At 42.0% G+C, this 20524-nt stretch overlaps 2 protein-coding genes across 3 annotated transcripts in view; both read left to right on the forward strand.

Annotated features, from left to right (window-relative positions):
• LOC109995672 (tenascin) overlaps positions 1–13157 on the forward strand; it is a 46991-nt gene extending 33834 nt beyond the window's left edge. Inside the window, exons 9-19 of the mRNA XM_065948270.1 lie at positions 5647–5769; positions 7359–7502; positions 8104–8223; positions 8311–8460; positions 9848–9990; positions 10281–10413; positions 10501–10652; positions 10738–10834; positions 10976–11131; positions 11732–11895; positions 12202–13157. Coding sequence (XP_065804342.1) covers positions 5647–5769; positions 7359–7502; positions 8104–8223; positions 8311–8460; positions 9848–9990; positions 10281–10413; positions 10501–10652; positions 10738–10834; positions 10976–11131; positions 11732–11895; positions 12202–12288 — 1469 coding nt within the window. The 3' untranslated portion in view covers positions 12289–13157. The remainder of the gene's footprint in view (positions 1–5646; positions 5770–7358; positions 7503–8103; positions 8224–8310; positions 8461–9847; positions 9991–10280; positions 10414–10500; positions 10653–10737; positions 10835–10975; positions 11132–11731; positions 11896–12201) is intronic.
• Positions 13158–14328: 1171 nt separating this feature from the next.
• On the forward strand, positions 14329–20146 carry LOC109995671 (LIM/homeobox protein Awh-like). Of its 2 annotated transcripts, XM_065948272.1 has the most exons (7): positions 14329–14451; positions 15816–15951; positions 16140–16342; positions 17159–17267; positions 17450–17582; positions 18352–18584; positions 18920–20145. In XM_065948272.1, the coding sequence occupies exons 2-7, from the start codon at positions 15823–15825 to the stop codon at positions 19319–19321; spliced, it is 1209 nt and encodes a 402-aa protein (XP_065804344.1). In that variant the 5' UTR covers positions 14329–14451; positions 15816–15822; the 3' UTR covers positions 19322–20145. The 2 variants fall into 2 exon arrangements, with proteins under 2 accessions (XP_065804344.1, XP_065804343.1); XM_065948271.1 differs by lacking the exon at positions 14329–14451 and having other exon boundaries at positions 15636–15951; positions 18920–20146.
• Positions 20147–20524: the final 378 nt, after the last annotated feature.

Here is a 20524-nt window from a genome sequence, read left to right on the forward strand (position 1 = left end):
AACATAAGCACACCAGCATTATGGTCTCAGCATTACACCCCCCGGCTGGATAAATACTTTGTTGAGCAATTCAAGTGTGTTATCGTATGTGTGTTTCTTGTGCAGAACTACTGAGGTGAGAACTGACTTGCTCCAGCTAAACGAAGGAAAGGGAAGGTTTTTGTGTTTTAACACCTCGTCATTCAATGGAACACATCATATAAAACACATAACAGTGTGGAGAAAACTTAATGAAGCATGATCCAGCCGCAACCCTCCAGCAGCAAAAATAATGAACAGGAAAATAGTCCTGAAACCACTCAGCCATGACATTTCCCTCTCAACAGTGACCCAGACACCAAGCCTGTCAATTTCCGCGGAGTGAGCTGAATATTAACCATATTTAAACTTTTCTTTGCAGGTTCTTCATAGATACCATTGACCTGATTTGTTTGACTAGTTTGCACTCGCAGAATAATGTACAAACTGCTGTAAAGTATAAACTATAACGACTTACTAAACAACTTCTCTTCCAAACTTGTCTTCTAGAGATGATGTCTTCTGGATTATTTAACAACAGTTTATCATAACTTGTAACATTTAATCCAAATGCTCACTCCTCTATAATCTTTAGGGCAGACATTACCAAGGGCACCATCAGCTTTGACCTTGCAGGTCACAAAAGCACCAAGACAAGATGTTAGTGACAAAGATCAAGAATTTTATCCATCAGCTGAGAAACAAAACTTTGACAATCAGAATCGTGGGGAAGATAAGAGCGATAAGGATGCTGTTACAGTCAGAGGTACTGATTGCATCTAACAGAGACTCTACAACCTCTCTGATTGCAAGGACAAAACCTCTTCCCAGCAAAAGATGCCAAAAGATGGCAGCAGGCCCAAACTTGCTGAAAGGCCCACATTGTCCAAGAAGCAAATGTCGCAAGGACTTTCCGTTTCAACACAACTAGAGTCGTGCATGGTGGAAGGAAAGTTGACCCAGGTCCTTTGAAAATCACCCGAATTGGTGAGAAAATAACCCACCAATATTTGCCAAAAATTCTCAACCACTTGTCCCCACTACCCATGACGGAACAAACAGCTTTGAATTTAAGGGACCCAGGATGCAAAGCGACAAAACACTGACAGGACGGATGCCAAAAATCCAGCTCTAATATCTGGGATTGATTTAGATACAAAGAGACAAAGTAGCTCGCAGGGACCAACTTTTGCTGTTGGCTCCAGAGAGCAACCAGATGTTGGCAAGAAGGCAGAGGAAACGAAAATGCTTCAATGTCTTCAGAGCAAACTGGACTGTTCAAAGCCAAGAAAAGAAATGTATGAACAAAATTAAAGTGACACACTTCAGATTACCCATTAAGGCAGAAGCAGCGGGTGTAAAGAGGCTGGACAAGTTCTGGCAGGGAAGACACCAGGCTTACAGCAAGGTTCCACTGAAACAGATGAATACTCCTGACCTTGATTATTCACCAGATCCTTTACATAAGCTCCTGACGGACACTTTGACAGTTTGAATATAACAACATTTTCTGTTCACCTGTCCAAACCATCAGACCTCTCTGTTGATGCTGAAACAGTAAGAGGCAGATTGTAGGTGGGCTGAAGCCACTGTCGTCATACAGGTCCTCTTCATTATCCTTGACAAGCTCACAATCATCATCACAGTCATCATCTCCATCACCTCCACTTACTTCTTCCTCATCAACAGTAGAGCCATTATCATCATTCACGCATCTTATTCATCACCCTCATCATCACAATCATCACTTCCATTATCGTCACAGTCTACTTCCCATTCTAGCTCAGAAAATTCTGATTCATCAGAAAGCAAAGAACGAGGCATTGAAAAGAGCAGAAGTACAATAAACATTGCATCATCTGAAGATAGAAGGCTACCAACCAAAGGGAATGTCAGCTTACCTTTTTTCCGTCGCACACCAACAAAACCTGCATATGATCGCCGCCAAAATCCAAAATATAGGAAAATTGAAGAATCTAAAATTAGAGTTCCTCAACATCCCCCTTCAACATTTGAACCTTGTCCCTAGAACAGAATCAGAGGACCCACACATAGATCACCAAGTGAATTATTGTCTACAGCATCACCATCTGCATCAGAGGAATCACCCTCAGTTGAGGTAAATGTACCTGTGAGACATACTATAGAAATAAAGACGGGACAACTACACCTACGTCATTTGGGAGATCAAAAGAATGAGAAAAAGGTGCCAACAGCAAGAGTAAAATCCCATTTCGCCGTGTTCCTCCAAAAGGAGGATACCCACATCGCCAATTTACAAAACTTTGGACACCTCAAGAACCAAAACTCGCCCAAATTTGAGCAGCTTCCTCCCCCCTCTCGACCTTTAAATCCTGCATCAGAAACAAGGGTAAAGCTGTTATCTTCCACTGAAACTTCCAGCCACCCCACCCCCTCCTGTTTCTAAGGAATCCTATCCTGCTAAAGGAACAGGTCCAAAAGGAGAGCAAAGGCAACAGTGTTGGGACAAATATGTTCACAACAAGAATGACCAATGAGTTCAATCAGACTCTCAGAGAAAGTGGTGGGTCCTCTTCTCATCATCCAACAAAAGTTGGTCAGGTCCTCGCCCAACGTTTGGTCGCCGTTTCCAAAAACAAAACCCATACAAATCTGAGACAACCTCAACATCCCTATAGAGGACCCTTGCGAAGGCCTCTCCCAACAAGAAAGATAAATGGTGGCAGCAGTATTGCAGCTTGAAAGTCAAACTGACCTTTTAGAAAAAAAGAATGTCCACAAAATCCCTGAAAACAAACCAGGAGGGCAGAATACCTCCATCCCAGCCCAGGGAGTCCAAAATGGACAAGTAGGAGATCAAGGCAGTACTGTGGTAATTTCAAGTGCCCATATAAACAAGCTTGACACGACTGAAAAAACAGGAACTAACATATTAGAAGGAAGGCCCAATGCTCAGATTCAGACGATCAAACAGAGGGTAGAAGAACTTAGCACCCAAGAACCTAACACTGACACACTTAAAGAGGCAGTCAATGGTGGCAAAAACACTGGCTTTATAAGTCAAGGTAGCCCAACAATCAAAAACATTGGGTCAACCGATTTGGGTCATAGAGCACAAAGACCGGTTACAGTTCCAAAGAGAGGACCCCCAGCTAGAGGTCTAACAACACAAAATCAAGGCCATAACAGACAGTACCATAGTGGGGGTAAAAGAAGAGAGAGTACAAAAACCTATAATACTTCCAGAAGTGAGTTTCCCATTAAAACTGAAAAGATGGGAAGGACTGATTCCAAAACTCTGACAGGATCAAATGTTTCTTCCACTGGAGTCACAAGGGAACCTCTGGACCATGTGGGAGTGACAAACCAGACATCAGATGGATTCATGCTTGTATGGGACTCACCAGAAGGAAAGTATGAAAACTTTGTTGTGACACAAAACAAAAATGAAAAAGGGCCAAAGCAAAAGGACACCAAGAAAGATCAGGAAGAAGAACAGGAAGACGCTGAGAAAGAGGATGACGATCAAACAACCGAAGAAAAGGAATCAGAAACTGGAAAAAACGAGGATGAAAATAAGGTACCAGAAAGTGTTTTTACAGAATTTCCAACAATCCAGAGCAGCACCACAGCTAAACCTGTCACAGGAAGTGACAAAACCTTCAAACAAGTTCTTCCTGGTTCAGCTCGCTCCTTCCAGTTTGAGAACCTTCCTCCTCAGACCGACTACACCGTGACGTTGCTTGGAAAGGGTCCTGGCATCCTGTCCAGACTGCACAAGCTCGTCATCAGTACAGGTACAAGCAATTGTGACAGTAGAACAACATCAGTTACTACTGCACATTGCTTCAACATTACTGTCAATGTTGTGAAGTTATCTCCACAACCCTTCTTGTTTTATATCACCATTTTCTAAGAAAGGGAAACCTGTTCACCCACGTCACGTCTTTACTGCACCCATGTCTTTTGTAGATCTAAACAAAATGTTATTTGTGAACTAATTATCACTCGTTCTAAAACTATAAATGTTTGCTCACCAACTAAATGCTTTTTTCATGTTTATTTCAAGAGCTCCAGTGCTGTGATGCTCTTTTAAACTGTAAACTTGCAATTTACAGTTTCTCCTCTCATATTTGTCGTTTACAGCTCTGGTAATGTCATAACATGTTTGTTTTGTTTTCAGTGATTCTTGGTGTTCATTGTTTGCCCTATCGATGCTGTATTTGTGTACTTCTTTGTGAGCTTTCATTCATTTATAAATTACCCATTTTCATGAACTATCAGTCATACATCATAACAATCAACATGATCTCAACCATAACAACACACTCTGTTATTTGATGTCAAACCTCAGGCAGGATTTATCACAGATTATTACCAAGCTAAGATACACACAAGCGAATGTATCGAGATTGAAGTGGTCTTTTTGTTGAATAGGTACTTTAGCATGTTTCTTTTTAGAGATGTACATTATTGATGAAAGTTTTTAAATATTCAGTTTGGTTTGGTTCAGGCCATAGAAAGCATGAAAAGTAGATGTAATCACCGTGACGTCACCCATTCGTTTCTAAAAAGACATTATGAAGTCCAATGATGGCAGTCGCCATATTGGAAATTCTGGAAATGCTGACTCTACCTATATATCTCGAATAAGGCAGAGAGGTGGATCAGAAGCAGGCCTTTCGCCTCCTGGCAAACAGATATGGCACACCCAACTGTCATTCAACTAAGCCACACCCCTAATTACCCTCCCTTAAGGGTTCAGATGGGACTAAACTCATTGAAAATTATGTTAAGGACTGTAGACCAGTAACCTGACTGAGTTGACATCAAATGAGAGTTTAAAACAAACCACAACAGTAATAACATAACAATCAAATTCATTCACTGCCGCTCTGGTCTTCTCTCATTCAGGGTAAGCTAACAGCCAGCTTCACTGACACCCCGTCACCTCTCACCCAAAGCAGGGTAAGACCACGGCTGGTCTCCATTGTTCGTCTGTCTTCAGCTTTTAATCCAATACCAAAATGATTGAAATAACATATCAAACGTGTGTCTGTACTGTACAGGTTTACAGTATGGATTATTGGTATTACAAGGACAGTCTAGTACTCCTTTGTAATATGAGTGTGTGAATATGAAACTTTACAGAAATGGAAGAAAACATGCATTTCAGGATGCATGCCAAACTGTTGTTTACACGTTCAGAGAAAAAGAGTCCACTTGTTTGTCCTATATTTAACAACGTGTGGTTAAATATCTATTTTCGTTTCACTTCTCCAGTCTTGCCGTACTTTATATTTCAGGTTAAACGGACCAGTTAACTATTGAATTTCCTCTTTCTTCTTGTGCTGCTGTCCAGGATCCATCATCTGCATTTCATTGTTAAAACCAGTTACTATATGTCTGTATATGATTTGTATACTGTATATATGTTTGCACTGTACATATATACACATCAACTTATCAAAGCACTAATAGTAAATGTGTGGTTTGTAAATAAATTTCAGTGTACACTGTTTTCACTCTTTCTACGTCTTTTCACTTTAATGAAACCTTTCACACTATCTATAAAAAGTTTTCTTTTCATCTTCTTTGATATATTTCTGATGAGCTGTTTTTCATATTTTTCACGGTATTCTTTAGGCCCGGAGCCTCCCACTGACATAGTCTTCAGCGAGTTGACCGATAACTCTCTGACTGTGTCGTGGACCAAACCAAAGTCTTCCATCAGTGGCTTCAAGGTGACCTACACCCACAAGGAGGAAGGTGAGGAGTTTTTTTTTTTTTGGGGGGGGGGGGGGCTTTTTTGTGCCTTTAATGGAGAGATAGGACTGTGGATAGGAAATCAGGGAGAGAGAGAGTAGGGAATAACATGCGGGAAGGGAGCCACAGGCTGGATTTTGGATTTGAGGACTTTTAAGAAGGTTTATCAAAGGCACGCAAGTTAGAAATAAGATAAAAGAAATGTTTATTATTTTATAAATCCATATTCAGACAAATGTTTTGTAGTCTTTATGCCTCATCTACTTCCTTTAATCTCATTGCTTGTTTGTAATTAAGTTCAGAAGCTGGTTCAGCACTGATAAAGAATCTTATTACTTAATGTTAACTTTTGTTCTCTTCATCAAACTTTTACTAGACATGTAGAATGACACATTTCTTGGAAGAAGTGAAAAGTATTTGCAGCCTATTCACACAATTGTCCATTGTGAATTATAACTCTAACCCTAGTTACAGAAACAGTGTAAACCAGGGGTCTGAAATGGCTGGCCATGTCAGGCCCCCCCCTCCCCCTCCCTATGGACTGCACCTAATGTCAAAAAAATGTAATCTGTCCCTCCAAATATTTTTAAGTTTATTATTTTTTCTAGTATTTTCTTACCAGTTCATACCCTTCATATACAGTAGCCTTTAAATTAAAAAATATCCATTAGCCTTTAATTTACATTTGTTAGTTTGCTGTAAATATCTTGGACATTTCAGCTTGAAAAGGAAAGGTATGTCTTAGATCCTCAGGTGGGGGGCCTCCTGGTCGTTCCAAAGTCGAGACTTAAAACTAAAGGTGACCGGGCCTTTTCAGTCAGGGCCCCTTGACTTTGGAACGACCTCCCTGAGGAGATAAGACTCGCAGATTCCCTCAATTCTTTTAAATCCCTTCTTAAAACATACTTTTACAGACTTGCTTTTATGTGATGTTGTCTTCTTAATGTCTTTTCTTACTGGTTTTACTATTTTTAGCTTCTTTTAATTCTTACTGTCCTTTTATTTATACTCTTTATTTATGCTCTTATCTCATATTTATGCTCTTATCTTAACTCCTCTTATGTTTTAACTTGGTAATTTCTTATCTTACTTTGTCTATTTATGTTTCATATTTATATTTACTTTTTATTTTTATTAATATTATAGTTTTTGGTTTTTTGATCCTTTAACCACTTGTTTCTATTTCTTTTACTGCTCTTACCTTCTTATTGCTGTTATCTTTTTATTTGCTTTTAGCTCTTTTAGTTTCTTATATCTTTTTAAATCTTTGGTCCTCTTGGTCTCAGCTCATGTTGTTGGCTTCTTGTGTTGCCTGGGTTCTTATGATGGTTCTTGTGATGGTCGGGTTATATATGTCTGTTGGGTATTGTGCACTTTGGGTTCTTTTCTGTTGAATTGTATTTAATTATTCTTAGTATTTTGCATTTGTTTGTTCTTGCTGTTGTTTATGTTCTTCTGTGTTTGGTTTAGTTTGCTTTGTTCTTGTTTTTGCTGTTTGTCAAAGCACTTTGTAAAACTGTGTTTTTAAAAGGTGCTATATAAATAAAGTTATTATTATTAGTAGTATTATGTTGAATCTGTTGTCCTTGCAGGTGAGCCAGTGTCGGTGACTGTGGACTCAGGTGACTCCACTTTAGGACTTTCTCAGCTCTCACCTGGTTCCACCTACGAGGTCAGCATCATCTCTGTGCTTGGTTTGGACGAGAGCGATCCATTAAAAGACTTTGTCACAACTTGTAAGTCTTCAGGGTTTCAGTTTTTACTTACTGTTTTACTGTCACAGCTGAGAGAAGCTGAACATTAAAACAATGAGAAAATACGATATACATCTCAGGCCGCCTGTATTATTAAAGGGGAATATCTCTGCATTGTAAATGTCTGTTAATGATTTCTTTCAGTCCCTGTTTCTTAATTACATTAATTATGAAGTGTTTTAAACAGTTATGGAGATGAGATAAAGAGTTGCATTTTGGGATATGTGACATTTTCAAACCTGCATATCTTCTTTAGTTTCATTCTGAAATCATTGGTCATATGGTTATATCTGTAGCAGGTGTTTGATCTGGAAACCATCTGTGAGTTTTTACTCAAAGGAGACTCATCTTGGATTTGCTCAGTGCTGTGTCCTTTCAAAACAGTTTTCTTTTGTCAGACGATTCCCATCGTTGATGGTGTAACCAAACGAAATCTGTCTCACAGTGCAAAATCTTGTTTTCTCTTTTACACATTCAAGCATCATTCTTCATTCTTGGGGGCTTTTTTGGCATGTTGTTTTGTATGTTTGGTTTGTTTTTGGTGCAGATACAAAAAAATGTGTCTGTGTGTCTCTCTTTTTAGTACCTGACCCCCCTACAGACCTCAGAGCCGTAAATGTCACAGACACCAAAGCCTTGTTATTGTGGCGACCAGCATTGGCCGCCGTTGACAAGTACGCCATTGTTTACGGCTCTGGAACGGGTAAGTGGTGATAGAAACCAAAGATTAGTCTTCCCTGTTGGCTGTTAAATATCCTCTTTTGAATTTAACTGCTTTGGGTTGTTTCAGACTCAGAATTGAGGATCTCAGTGTCTGGAAATGCAGCAGAACACAGGCTGAGCGGCCTTGAGGCATCCACCACCTACACCGTCACCATAACCAGCCAGCTGGGCAACAAGGAGAGCTCAGAGGCCACCACCAGTTTCACTACCACCGGAGGTCAGTACACACACACAAACATAGCTGTCCTACAAACAGAGGACTGTCACTCTAAACCAACCAAGTGAGGATCTTTGTTTTGATATCATTTTGGAAAACATATAGAGTAGAAAATGTACCTATGTGGTCTTTCCCCTTAACTTTGTTGCAAAGTAGTTTTCTTTAAATTAATATTTAAGATAATTTCCATAATCCCCCCCCAGACTATTTCAGCTTCACCACCACCAGAGGGCAGTGCACTCACACACAGACACACATTTACTACCAACAGGGGATCATCACTTTATTTTTGGCCCTCTGTTTCTATTGTTTAAAATAAAATGTAAAGAGTTAAACATTTCTGTTGAGGTCTTTTCCCATAACTTCACTTTACATTATTTTTTAATTTATTGAAGATTTACATTAATCCTCAAGTATTGTTAAAACGTACCACCAGAGGTCAGTGCACTCAAACAAACATGCATGCCAGCGGCCCATCACTCTTCACATATTAAGAGACATAAAACATTTACTTTTGAAGTATTTTAACATTAATGTATTTATTTGAAATAAATAATCAACACAAATTGCTAAGATGGGACTGACACCCTCTAGCATTTCTAACATATTAAAGAAGGGCTTGACACTTTAAGCGGATGTACTAAAAAGAAGACGTTTTCAGCCTCAACACCAGCGGAGGTCAATACACACACGTACATACCTATGCTACAAACAGGGGACCGTCATTCTCCGCAGACCGAGTGAGGACCTTTATTTTGAAACATCATGACAAAATATAAATAGATTACAAAATGTAGCATTTTTTTTGTCACTGAACTTCAAATTACTTTTTTAAGTTTTTCAGCTTTACCACCAGATACCAGTGTACTCACACACACTAATACATTCTTATAGTACAAACAGGGGACCATCACTCCAAAACAAACTGTATGTGGACCTCGGTTTCTAATCCTTTTCTTATCAAAATAAAATTTTGAACATTTGCTTTTGAGGACTTTTCTTCTCTGTTTCTGATTTTGCAGTTTGATTTAATGATTTTCTACAGCACTGATATCAAACCACATAGTGTGACAGTGCAGTGTTTCCCCTAGGTTTACAGCTGTGTTTTGTTTTTTTTTTTGGGGGGGGGCTAATATAATGGTAGGGGAAACACTGCAGTGAATACAACATGGTCTGTATGGTTTTATTATATAAAATAAGTCTTGTACTTTATTCAGATTTAGATTTTATTTATCCCAGAAGGGCAATTCAGTTTCACAGTGTACCAAGTCACAGCAACATGTTGGTGTGAGCATACTTTTGACTTTGTCCCCTAAATGTGTAGAAGAGAGTAGTAACTGTGATCAAAAGAAACACCTTTATATAACTTGATGATTTTCCTCTGCAGGTTCTGGGGGACATGGGGATAGTCCTCGAGACCTCCAGGCTAGCAACGTGACCCCTCGCACCGCTCTGTTGTCATGGAAACCCCCCTCAAAACCCGTTGGAAGCTACAGACTGACATATCAGACCGAAGATCAGGAAATGAAGGTGAAATTTGGCAGTCAAATGTTTTTATTTTTTTATGCATGTTCTCAGACCGTCCTGTAGTTCTTGCACACAAAACATGGATATATATTAAAGTAGAGCACAAATGCCCCAGATTTGTCCTTGTGGGCAGAACTTGAGTAAATTATTTAACATGTCCAATCAGTGTTTGTTTCAATCTTTAGCTTAAAGCCACTTTACGCCCTAGCCTTCAGATGATTTGATTTGAATCTGCTCCATAGTTGTCTGTACATGGGCACCATTGGAAATTACTCTGTGTGTTTTGCCCACAGGAGTTGATTGTAGATGCAGCAGTAACTCAGTTCAACCTGACCAGACTTCATCCTGGGTCCAAGTACAAGGTGCAGCTGCAGGCAGCGGAGGGAGGACATTACTCTGCTGCCATCTTTACTGAGTTCACCACTGGTAACAGCTGCTCACATGTTACACGTAAGTCAGGGTTCACAAAAGATGGAACGCTAAAGTCTAACATCTCGTCTTCGTCTCCCTTAGGCACCCTGAGGTTCCCCTTCCCCACAGACTGCTCTCAGGAGCTGCTTAACGGCATCAAGACATCAGGGGAGGTTGAGATCTTCCCTCAGGGGAAACTCGGGACATCGATGATGGTTTACTGCGACATGGAGACAGACGGAGGGGGCTGGATAGTACGATAAATGTTCTTCAGCCTGTAATCTCAAATCGTTTTGATGTTTTCTGTAGTAGAACCTGGTCTGTGATTCCTGTCTGCAGGTCTTCCAGAGGAGAAAGGACGGCTCGGTGGATTTCTTCAGAGGCTGGAAGGATTACCAGAAAGGGTTTGGGGATCTGAGTGGAGAGTTCTGGCTGGGTGAGAGAAGCTTAATATAAAACTGAAGCATACTGAGAATGCTACCAGCCTTATACTTAACAGTGAAGGACTTCTTTTTACTCGAAAAACAAAAATAAGTCAAGAGTTCATCTGAAACTGGTTAATCTTGTCCTCTTTCAGGTCTTGATAGCCTCCACAACCTGACCTCGTTTACCAAGATGAATCTGCGAGTCGATCTGCGAGACATAGATGAGTCAGTGTTTGCTAAATACTCAACCTTTGAAGTGGCGAAAAGGAACTACAAACTGACTGTGGGCGGATACAGCGGCACTGCAGGTAAGAGGAAGAGACGGATCTTTCATCCTCACATTTTTTAACCTGGGTCCTGAAGACTTCTCAGGTCAACAGCTGCTAAACAGGCTGTAATGGCTACAATATCAAGTAGTTTTTTTTTTTGTCCCTGACAGGCTCAGATTGTTTTTCTCTGTTTTACAGAAATAGACCTTTTTGTTCAACATGTTACCCATAAATATATCAGATATCAAGTCTATCCTGTGTAAATGTGTCTCTGAGTCATGGCTGTCTACAATTAGTGAGAAGCTTGTCCCACTGGCTCTGTTATTGTCAGAGCCGTGTTTACATGGACGGGATGGCTGGCTCCTCCCCTTGAGTATAAAAGCTGTTTTAGTCAAGGACTAGAGAGAAGAAGAAAGACCCCAGCATTTTGTACCCATTATGTATTTTGACCCTTAAATACAAGAAAACAGGCTAAAACTAACACTCGCCCTTAAATGGAAACTTTTACTTAACACTCACTTACCTACAAGTAATTAATAAAATGTAATAAAACTTATAGTTTTCTTATTATTTTTGTTTTTTTACCTATTTCTGTACTTTTAATTACATTCCTCATTCCTCTTGTCCTTCATCTTTCAGGCGACTCTCTCACTTATCACAACAGCCGGTTCTTCTCCACCAAAGACCGCGACCCAACGCCGTTCATCACCCGCTGTGCCATGTCATACCGAGGAGGCTGGTGGTACAAGAACTGCCACGAGGCCAACCTCAATGGCCTCTACGGCATTGACGTCAAACACCAGGTAACCTCGTCCGAAGGGGTCGACTTTATTCCACTGCTGTTTAGTCGTAATTTGAAGTTATCCCCGCTCTGCACTGTCTTCGGAGGTAGTAACAGAGAGGCGTTACAGGTGTGAGACGGCTTCAGCGTAGGCAGCGGGGGAGTTCAGTGCTGTGTGTGTGCGTGCATGGAATTCACATAGACACAAATGTTACGCCGTCAATATGAACGTACAAAGACGTGGCTCTTGGCTCAGCTTAGTTATGGCACTTTTGCACTTTGAGTCTCTGTGCTGACTATTGTGTGTGTGTGCGTGTGTGTTTTTCAGGGTATTATCTGGACCAGCTGGAAAGGGAAAGAGCACTCCATCTCGTTCACTGAGATGAAGATGAGACCGACGGCCTTCAGAGGATGAAGAGGAGGAGAATGAACTGCTAAACACAACACATGCATGGACGGCAGTGTGTTTAAACATGTGCAAACACACACGCACACACACACACACACACACACATATACAGATACATACACAAACACACACACACACATTTATATAAAAGAGAGCGTTGCTCTCACTTCAGCAGAGTTGAAGTCATATTTTTTCATGTGTATAGAGGTCAGTTATCAGTATTTTACTGTAGATTGTACAGTTCATTCAGTTTTATCTTTGCTCCCTTGATCTCTGTACTTAAAGGGCCAGTTCACCCGCATTAACAGGCAACTCATGTTTCCTACCCAGCTTCACCTTTAATTTAAAAAATGTTGATAAATTAACACACCACAAGTGTAAACAGAATATTTGTATTGGTGTAAAAGTCGCTGATGTCTGCAGCACTTTAATCTTAGAGGTAACTTTCTGACTGGATTTCTGCAGGCATAAGCATCAACCACATTGTTTTCACATTGCAGATTGTGTTGCTATTTAAGCAAAAAAACATTTAAAATGTTTCTGCTTTTCAGACTTAAAAGGGAAGATGTACAGGTTTGTTTGTTAATGATAAATGTTCCAGCTGAAACAAAACCAAACGCAGGGTCTGCTGGTGGTTTGAAGGTCTTTAAATCACCGTTCAGATTCTGATTCAGCCCTGCTTTAAAGCTCAGCAGCGCCACCTGCTGTCCGCTCTAAGCTACATCAGATGCAGGTGAGTGATGGAGAGTTTAGTTTGTTTGTTGTGGTGAAAATCCTCTCCGTGTTGTCTTTCTGTAAATCTCTCCATTTGTTTGTAGTGTTATTTTTATTAAGCTGCCTAAAGGAATATGATAATAAAATGTTTGAAAATCAAACCTACACTGTTTGTTTTGTCATCATCGACCCACCACTTCATCACCAGGATATGAGACTGCACTGAGCTGCAGATAAAGACTTCTCCTACTTTACTACTATGTATCGACATTGTGCTTGATATTTGTGTTCTCTGAGTGCTTTAATTAAACACTTTCTGTCAAAATACTTTCACCACTTATTTATAAAAATAAAAAGTTCTTTAATTAAATTTAGAAGTGGAAAGGTCATACTCGAGCCGTTTACACATCTGCACTCATTAAGATTATACCTGCATTAAAAACTAACAGCACATTCTGTATGAAGTTTCATTGAACATGTTTGGCTGCACGCTGGTTCAGTGGTTAGAGCTGTCTCCTCACAGCGAGGAGGTTCCTGGTTTGAATCCCCGTCTGACAGGAGCCTCTCTGTGTGGCATTTGCATGATCTCCCCGTGCATGCGTGAGTTCTGTCCGTGTACTCCGGCTTCCTCCCACAGTCCAAAGACATGCTCGTTAGGCGACTCTAAATTGTCCGTAGGTGTGAATGTAAGTGTGACTGGTTGTCTGTCTCTGTATGTCAGCCCTGTGATTGGCTGGTGACCATTCCAGGGTGTAACCCCGCCTCTCACCCAATGACAGCTGGGATTGGCTCCAGCCCCAAAGAACCAGAACAGGAAACGCGGAATAGATAATGGAAGGATGTACAGTACATGCTATGAGAAGGAATTCAGCACGTTTTAAAATGGGGAAGTTTATCTTCTTCTCAAGAAATATATATGACACGTTATTGTTTGCAACAGATCTTGGATGAAAGAGCAATCCCTGCCTTGTCTTTTATTTGTTAAAAGTTTAAATCTGTTTTCAGATATAAGCTCTCTGTGTGAAAAAAAAAGTCAACAGAAACCTGCTGGGATCGAGCCGTCCTCCTTCCATCCCAGACGTCCTTTTAAAAATCATTTTTTTATTTTTAATTAGTCCCAAGGGTGCAGCCGCCTCCACCTATCTGCTCACCAGGCGGCCAATCACATCACTCTTCGTTTGTGCTGTGAGCCACCTCTTGTTTACAGGTGAGTGTCGGGAAGTCACCGGGGACAGGTGCTGATGCTGCTGTCAGTTCACATTCTGTGATTCTGATTGGTGGAAACAGATCTCAGGTGGATGATCCCGAAACCACCAGACAGCAGGTGGCAGAGAAACCTGCAGGAGTGAGAGCGCTCAGGTGAGCTTTCGGGAGGACATATCGTTTTCTGTCGCTTGAAGAGACGCTTTAGAGCGCGCTCAGAGGAAACCAACCAGGAGTCTCCTCACAGCACAGGTAAGCTTCTTTATGTCTCCTTATTTAAGCTGAATTAAAAGAATCAAAGTTACATTGTTATATTGATTTTATTACGATGTTTGAAATTTCATTATTGGGTTTAAAAATAAAAATAGTGAGGCTTTTATTTTGAATGTTCGTTCTGTCTTCAGCTGAAAGTACTTTACTTCCTGTGTGCCTTTATTTTGAAATACAGCAAGGCCCTTTCTGTAGCTGGAAGGTTAAGACATGAAGTTCAGCACAGAAACAGGAAGTGGTTAGGGATCCCAAACTGAGCTCAAACAGCTCAAAGGAACGGTAACAAATGTCAATGTCATGTCACATCGACACATTCACACCCTGCTGGTAGAGGCTGCTGAGTAAAGAGTGCATCAGTATTAACTCATCCATTCAGTAGTGTTGTAGTACTCCAAATGGAGACCACTTTTTGAAGGTCTCAGAATCCAAAGCATTTTTACTTGGTCTTGTCTCCGTCTCAGACTCGGCTGACTCAAGATTTTAAATCAAGACCAGTCAAGACCACCACTGACTGGCTTCCACATCATGACTGTGATTAGAAGGTTTGTTTGTAGTTTGACTTTTATCCCCCGGTTACAGCCGCAACCTTCCCTGGTGTTCCGCTCTAAGTGACACGCCCCCTGCACACAAGATGATCATTTTTCAGTGATATTTATGGTCCTGGTCTAGTCTTAGTCTCGCTTTGCCTTGGTCTTGGTCTTGTCTCGGTCTTGGAGCACTCTGGTCTGGGGTATGCCTTGGTCTGGGTTAGAGTGGTATTAACTACAACACTCCCACATTCACACGCCGCCGACGATGCAGCGGGAGCAACTCGGGGTTAAAGTGTCTTGCCCGAGGACACATCGAACATGTTGCTGCAGGAGCTGGGGATTGAATCCCCGACCTTCCGGTTGAGAGATGACCCACTCTACCACTGATCCACAGTCACTCCGATATAATACGAGGATTCTTATGTTTATATCAAATAAATATGGTTAAGATTAAGAAAAGATGCTGTTATGATTTAGTAATTACATTTAAAACCTGCAGCAGCAGTTTAAACATTTTAGAATGGATTTTAAAAGAGAGAAAATGTCATGATGTCAGGTGTGTGATGTTTTACCTGAAGAGTCCCTGCAAAGTATTCAGATAAGAAACGCCGGCTGTGTTTAATGGATGGATGGAATAATAATCTGTGCAGGCTTACAGTCACATGTTGGAGGGAGAGACCAGGTGTGTGTGTCTCAGGTGTTTCATGTCTGTTGTTGTTATTTATTAATAGAGTCGTTTAATGAGGCCGTTTTTAGAGCTCTAACAAGGGCAGTGATTAACGAGTGGACTGATAATCACCTCCTCTTCCTCCTCAGGACAATCATGATGTCGCCGGATGACCGAGCCCTCGAGGACCTGTTGTACAGCAGTGACCTTGGTGATGAGGTGGAGGGGGCGGAGCTTAACGCCACCCCGGAGGGTGCAGAGGAGAGGGCTGCTGCTGCAGACAATGTGAGCATGACAGAGTTTAAATACAAATATTAATATGACTGTGGAGGAAACAAAATGTGTGCAGCACACACATTTTCCCAAATGGGACAACAAAGCATCGCATCGTAGCTTCTTTTATCGAGTAGTAACATTTGTGAAGCACTATCACAATACAAAAATAAATAAATCTGTCTGTCTTTCCGTCTCAGGCTCCTGCAGCCGTGTCCATCCAGGAGCCGATGATGTGCACCGGCTGTGGCGAGCAGATATGCGACCGGTTCTTCCTGTTGGCTGCGGGCGGGGTGTGGCATGGCGCCTGCCTCCGCTGCAGCCAGTGTCACTGCGAGCTGCAGACGCACCCCTCGCTCTACTGGAGGGACGGAAACATCTACTGCCAACAGGACTACTGCAGGTCAGAGAAAAGATCCCGTTTTTAATAAATGTTTTAATCCAGCTGAGGGGTCGGGCATCACCTCCGAACAAAGAGAGAGAGGTAGGTTCAGTCTGCGGTTGAGGAAGTTACAGGAAAACAGTTTTTACCTGATGAACCAAACTGAAGATCCTCTTAACATCAACACTACAATCTCTATATTAAAGAAGTAATCAAGAAGATGGACGACATGACAGCTCCAGAAAAGTGAAGCCAAAACATTTAGAGCTCCCCCTGCTGACTGGCTGCAGTTTAGGTCATAAGCTCCGCCTCCTCCATGTAAATAGATGGGACAAATTATAAAATCAAAATGTTTCTCAAAACATGGTTTCTGTCTTCATAGTTGGCTCTTATCGTGATGATTTACGTCACCATGTTTATGTTTCTGAGAATTTTAGTTATTATTAATTATTTGATGATATAATGAGTATGACATCATGATTGACAGCTGTCTTGACCAATGAGGCTCCTGCTTTGCTGCGTGCACAAGAATCTGTTCTCCTGTGGACTAAACCCACCTGAGTGACATTTGACTTTTTATCATTAAGAGTACAGCAACTGTCTTAATTACTCAAATGAAAACACTTTATACAAATATAACAAATATGAGTAAAAAACATTAACAATAATATGAATCATTTTTATGGTGCATTTGTAAGTGGTGCATTCTCTCTCTCTCTCTCTCTCTCTCTACACTGAACTTTGTTGACATCCTTACCATCCTAACCATCTTCACAGAGTCCGTCCGTACCTCCTGACGTGTGTCACCTGTTCTCATTTATTTCTCCTCCCCTTCAGGATGTTCGGAGGCGGTCAGTGCGCTCGCTGCTTCCAGCCAATCCCGGCGTCCGCTTTGGTCATGAGGTCTGGTGATCTGACGTTTCACCCTCACTGCTTCTCCTGCCAGGTGATCCACAGATCCACAGTACATACAGTACAACTTTAGCTTTTAGTTATTTTATAAATCTGTCTTTATGGGTTAATTTATATCTGCCATTTTTAATCTGTATTCTAAAAACACAACTGAAAACTCTGTGTCATTGTTATCTAACTATATCAGATATATTATATAATGATCATGTTTTTCAGGATTGTGACGTCAAACTGATTCCAGGGAACTTGTACTGCATGCAGGGTCAGAACATCTACTGTCAGTCTCATTACCACGACGACGGGAGCTTCACGCTAACAGACGACCAGCCCGAACAAAACACCAAAGACGGTGAGCGTGGTCATGTGTTCATTTCTGTCCAATAGGTTTCAATTGTCCTTCACACAGAGGGAGAAACAGAGGGGATCAGAGACGGTGAACACTCTTGTACATTAGGTGGCGGTATGCACCTTTAAACTGTATGTGAATGGAAATACTATAGTTTAGCAGCCACCCCATCCCGTCAACAACATGTAGCATGTTGTTAACCTCGTAACAGAGCTAACGTAAAAAGTGAGCCTAACAGTTGATTAACAGGTTTCTGTTTTATTACATAACCCAGTCAAACACATATAAGTTATCTAATGAGGCTGATTTAAGCTGTCGGATCACAGCACGCAAGCGCAGTTTACCATCATGATGTTGCTGTTTGGTCTTCTGCCCTCGCCACTGGCTCAGCAGTAAAAAACTCATTACACAAAGTCCTGTACATGGCCGTTATAGTCAAAGTTAAAGGAATCTAAGAACTTAGCTAGCTTGGATGCTAGCTCTTTAAAGACGTCCATATGATACCAGAGAGGGCAGCTTAGCCGTCCCAGACGAGTGCAGGCTGCAGTAAATCAGACGCTGCTGTAAAACATCGTGCTGGACAAACCGTGTAATGTCTTGAAACTTGAGCAGGCATGCATTGTCTCCAGAGTTAACTACACTCTCACGTTTTCGTTCATGATTTGTTGGTTAAGCAAAACCTATGATCACGTATGAAGAACCCACTCTTTGAAAAGGGACTTCAAAACTAAAACTCCACTTACTAACAAAAGACTCTCTGTGTGAGAAACAGCTCAAAATCAGGCTTCAGCTGAAGGGGAGGAGTCTGTCAGCAGCCCTGAGCCACGATTGGATGACAGGGGAGCAGGTGAGCGGACCCGCAGGAGGACCAAGAGAATCAGGACGTGTTTCCGCAGCGAGCAGCTCCGAGCGCTCGAAACGTATTTCGCCCAGAAACACAACCCGGACGGGAAAGACTGGACCTGCCTCGCACACAAGACCGGCCTGCCCAAGAGAGTCCTGCAGGTACGACGTACAACGAAGGTCAACGACAGAGAGGTTCACATTTTAAGTTTCCACACACACACACACACACACACACACACACACACACACACACACACACACACACACACACACACACACACACACACACACACACACACAATCACATGCACGCACACGCACGCACGCACGCACGCACACACACACACTATTAATTTAGGATGAAGATAAGTGTTTTGCTTTTTTCAAAGTTAAGCTGTGGCATAAAAGTATCTGAACTATCCCTTTAAGAAATAATCCCCTGTGCTTCTTCCGCTCACCTTTAAACACACACACACACACACACACTCTTCCAGGTGTGGTTTCAAAACGCTCGGGCCAAACTGAGACGCTCCCTCAGCACTGAGGACTCCGGGGTGAACTCACCCTCCGCTCCCCTGAGAGGTGTTACCATGCCAACACGGTCCCCGCCCCCAAACTGCTCTTCATTGGACCAATCACGTCCCTTCCCCAACAGCACCATCGACCACCTGCAGCTCTCTCTGCTCACCTCCCCGCTCAGCGACCCACCTGTGAGCTCGGCCTTCAACCAGCCTCATCAGCTGCTGCAGAGCCCAGACTTCCTCCTGGACTACGACTCTCAGAGTGCACCGGGGTGTGCCTCCTCTCTGGAGGCCTACGAGGACTTTGGAGAGGCAAGAGGAGGAGCAGAAGGAGTGGTTGATCCTGAGAGTAGTTTTAGGCCACAGTACTGCTAATCGAGGGTTTCAATCTGTGAGTGACTTCTTTTTAGAAACAAGAGAAAGTTTGATCATAAACTGCTTTCAGATCAATCCAGCAACAGGTGGGAGAAAACTTATTTTGTAGGTTATTCTGTTTTCTTTCAACACCAACAATGAACACTTCGTAGATTTTCAAACTGTCGTACGTCTGCTGAGAAAACAAGCGTCTGGTTTCAGGTTCTTCTCTTCCTGTGTGACACCTGAAGGAGAATAAAACTGTTTCCTGAAAGACCTGTTCTCTAAACGTCCTCTTTGTGTAACACACGATTCATCCTCCTTTTGCTGCTTTCTCAAACCCGTGTGTTAACATGACGTACAGTATGCATACAATTAGGAAACTTGTTGATTAATTCATAAATATTGGAAGTTATTGAGCTTATAAATTACTTAAAGGTCACATATTCTCTAAAATCCACTTCACCATGTTGTTCACTAATATGTGCCCCTAGTATGTCTACAATCCCCCCAATGATGAGAAAAGTCCATCCTCTCCGTCTTTTGCCTGCTCCACTTTTCAGAAAATGTGTGCTCAAACAGGCCGTTTGGAGATTTTCCCTTCATGACATCACAAAGGGCAGTAACCCCTCCCCCAGGTGGGTGACACTCCCACAGCTAGGTGTTTGTTCTGCCTAATCTCGATGTCCACCCTCACACACTCACTGACTCAAAGGCAGAAAGTGTCTTTTTGGCTCATGTGGATGAAAGACACCAAATCCCAGAATGCACAGCACCGAAGGCCACTCCCACTAAGGTCCTCTAGTTACAGACATATATTTACTTCAACACATAAGTCCTCAACTGATTCCGCATCTTGGAAATTCCTGGCAGAAAACAGACTCTATGTCTGTGTCCATGAGCCAACAGTGAGAGCACCAACACTACCAGTCCGCCCCAGCTCGAGCCGGCCCCGGCTCCTCGTCCTCACCGCCGCCGACAGGCAGGCCTTATGTCTCAGCTGCAGAGCTTGCAGCGGCTGGTGGCGGCGGCCAGCAATATATCAATATAGCCACGAGACTGCAGCAGCCACGACACAAGACCGGCCTGTCGGCAGCAGCAGTCTCGCCGCTATATTTATATTTTTTTGCCATTATCAGCCTTTTCTCCATAGAGCCTGTTAGCATAGCTTCAAAGCAATATGGCGGACGTTAAGTTTCGATTCTGGGAGTGAGTTCCCACCCA

Source organism: Labrus bergylta, chromosome 19 (genome assembly GCF_963930695.1).
Source record: "Labrus bergylta chromosome 19, fLabBer1.1, whole genome shotgun sequence".
NCBI lineage: Eukaryota > Metazoa > Chordata > Actinopteri > Labriformes > Labridae > Labrus > Labrus bergylta.

What these genes read in the sequence shown, in the direction of transcription:
- LOC109995671 (XM_065948272.1), top strand. Translation starts at nt 15,823, where the DNA reads ATGATGTCGCCGGATGACCGAGCCCTCGAGGACCTGTTGTACAGCAGT. An exon ending in GGGCTGCTGCTGCAGACAAT is followed by an intron (nt 15,952 to 16,139) that starts GTGAGCATGACA and finishes TTTCCGTCTCAG; the next exon opens with GCTCCTGCAGCCGTGTCCAT. An exon ending in CTCACTGCTTCTCCTGCCAG is followed by an intron (nt 17,268 to 17,449) that starts GTGATCCACAGA and finishes CATGTTTTTCAG; the next exon opens with GATTGTGACGTCAAACTGAT.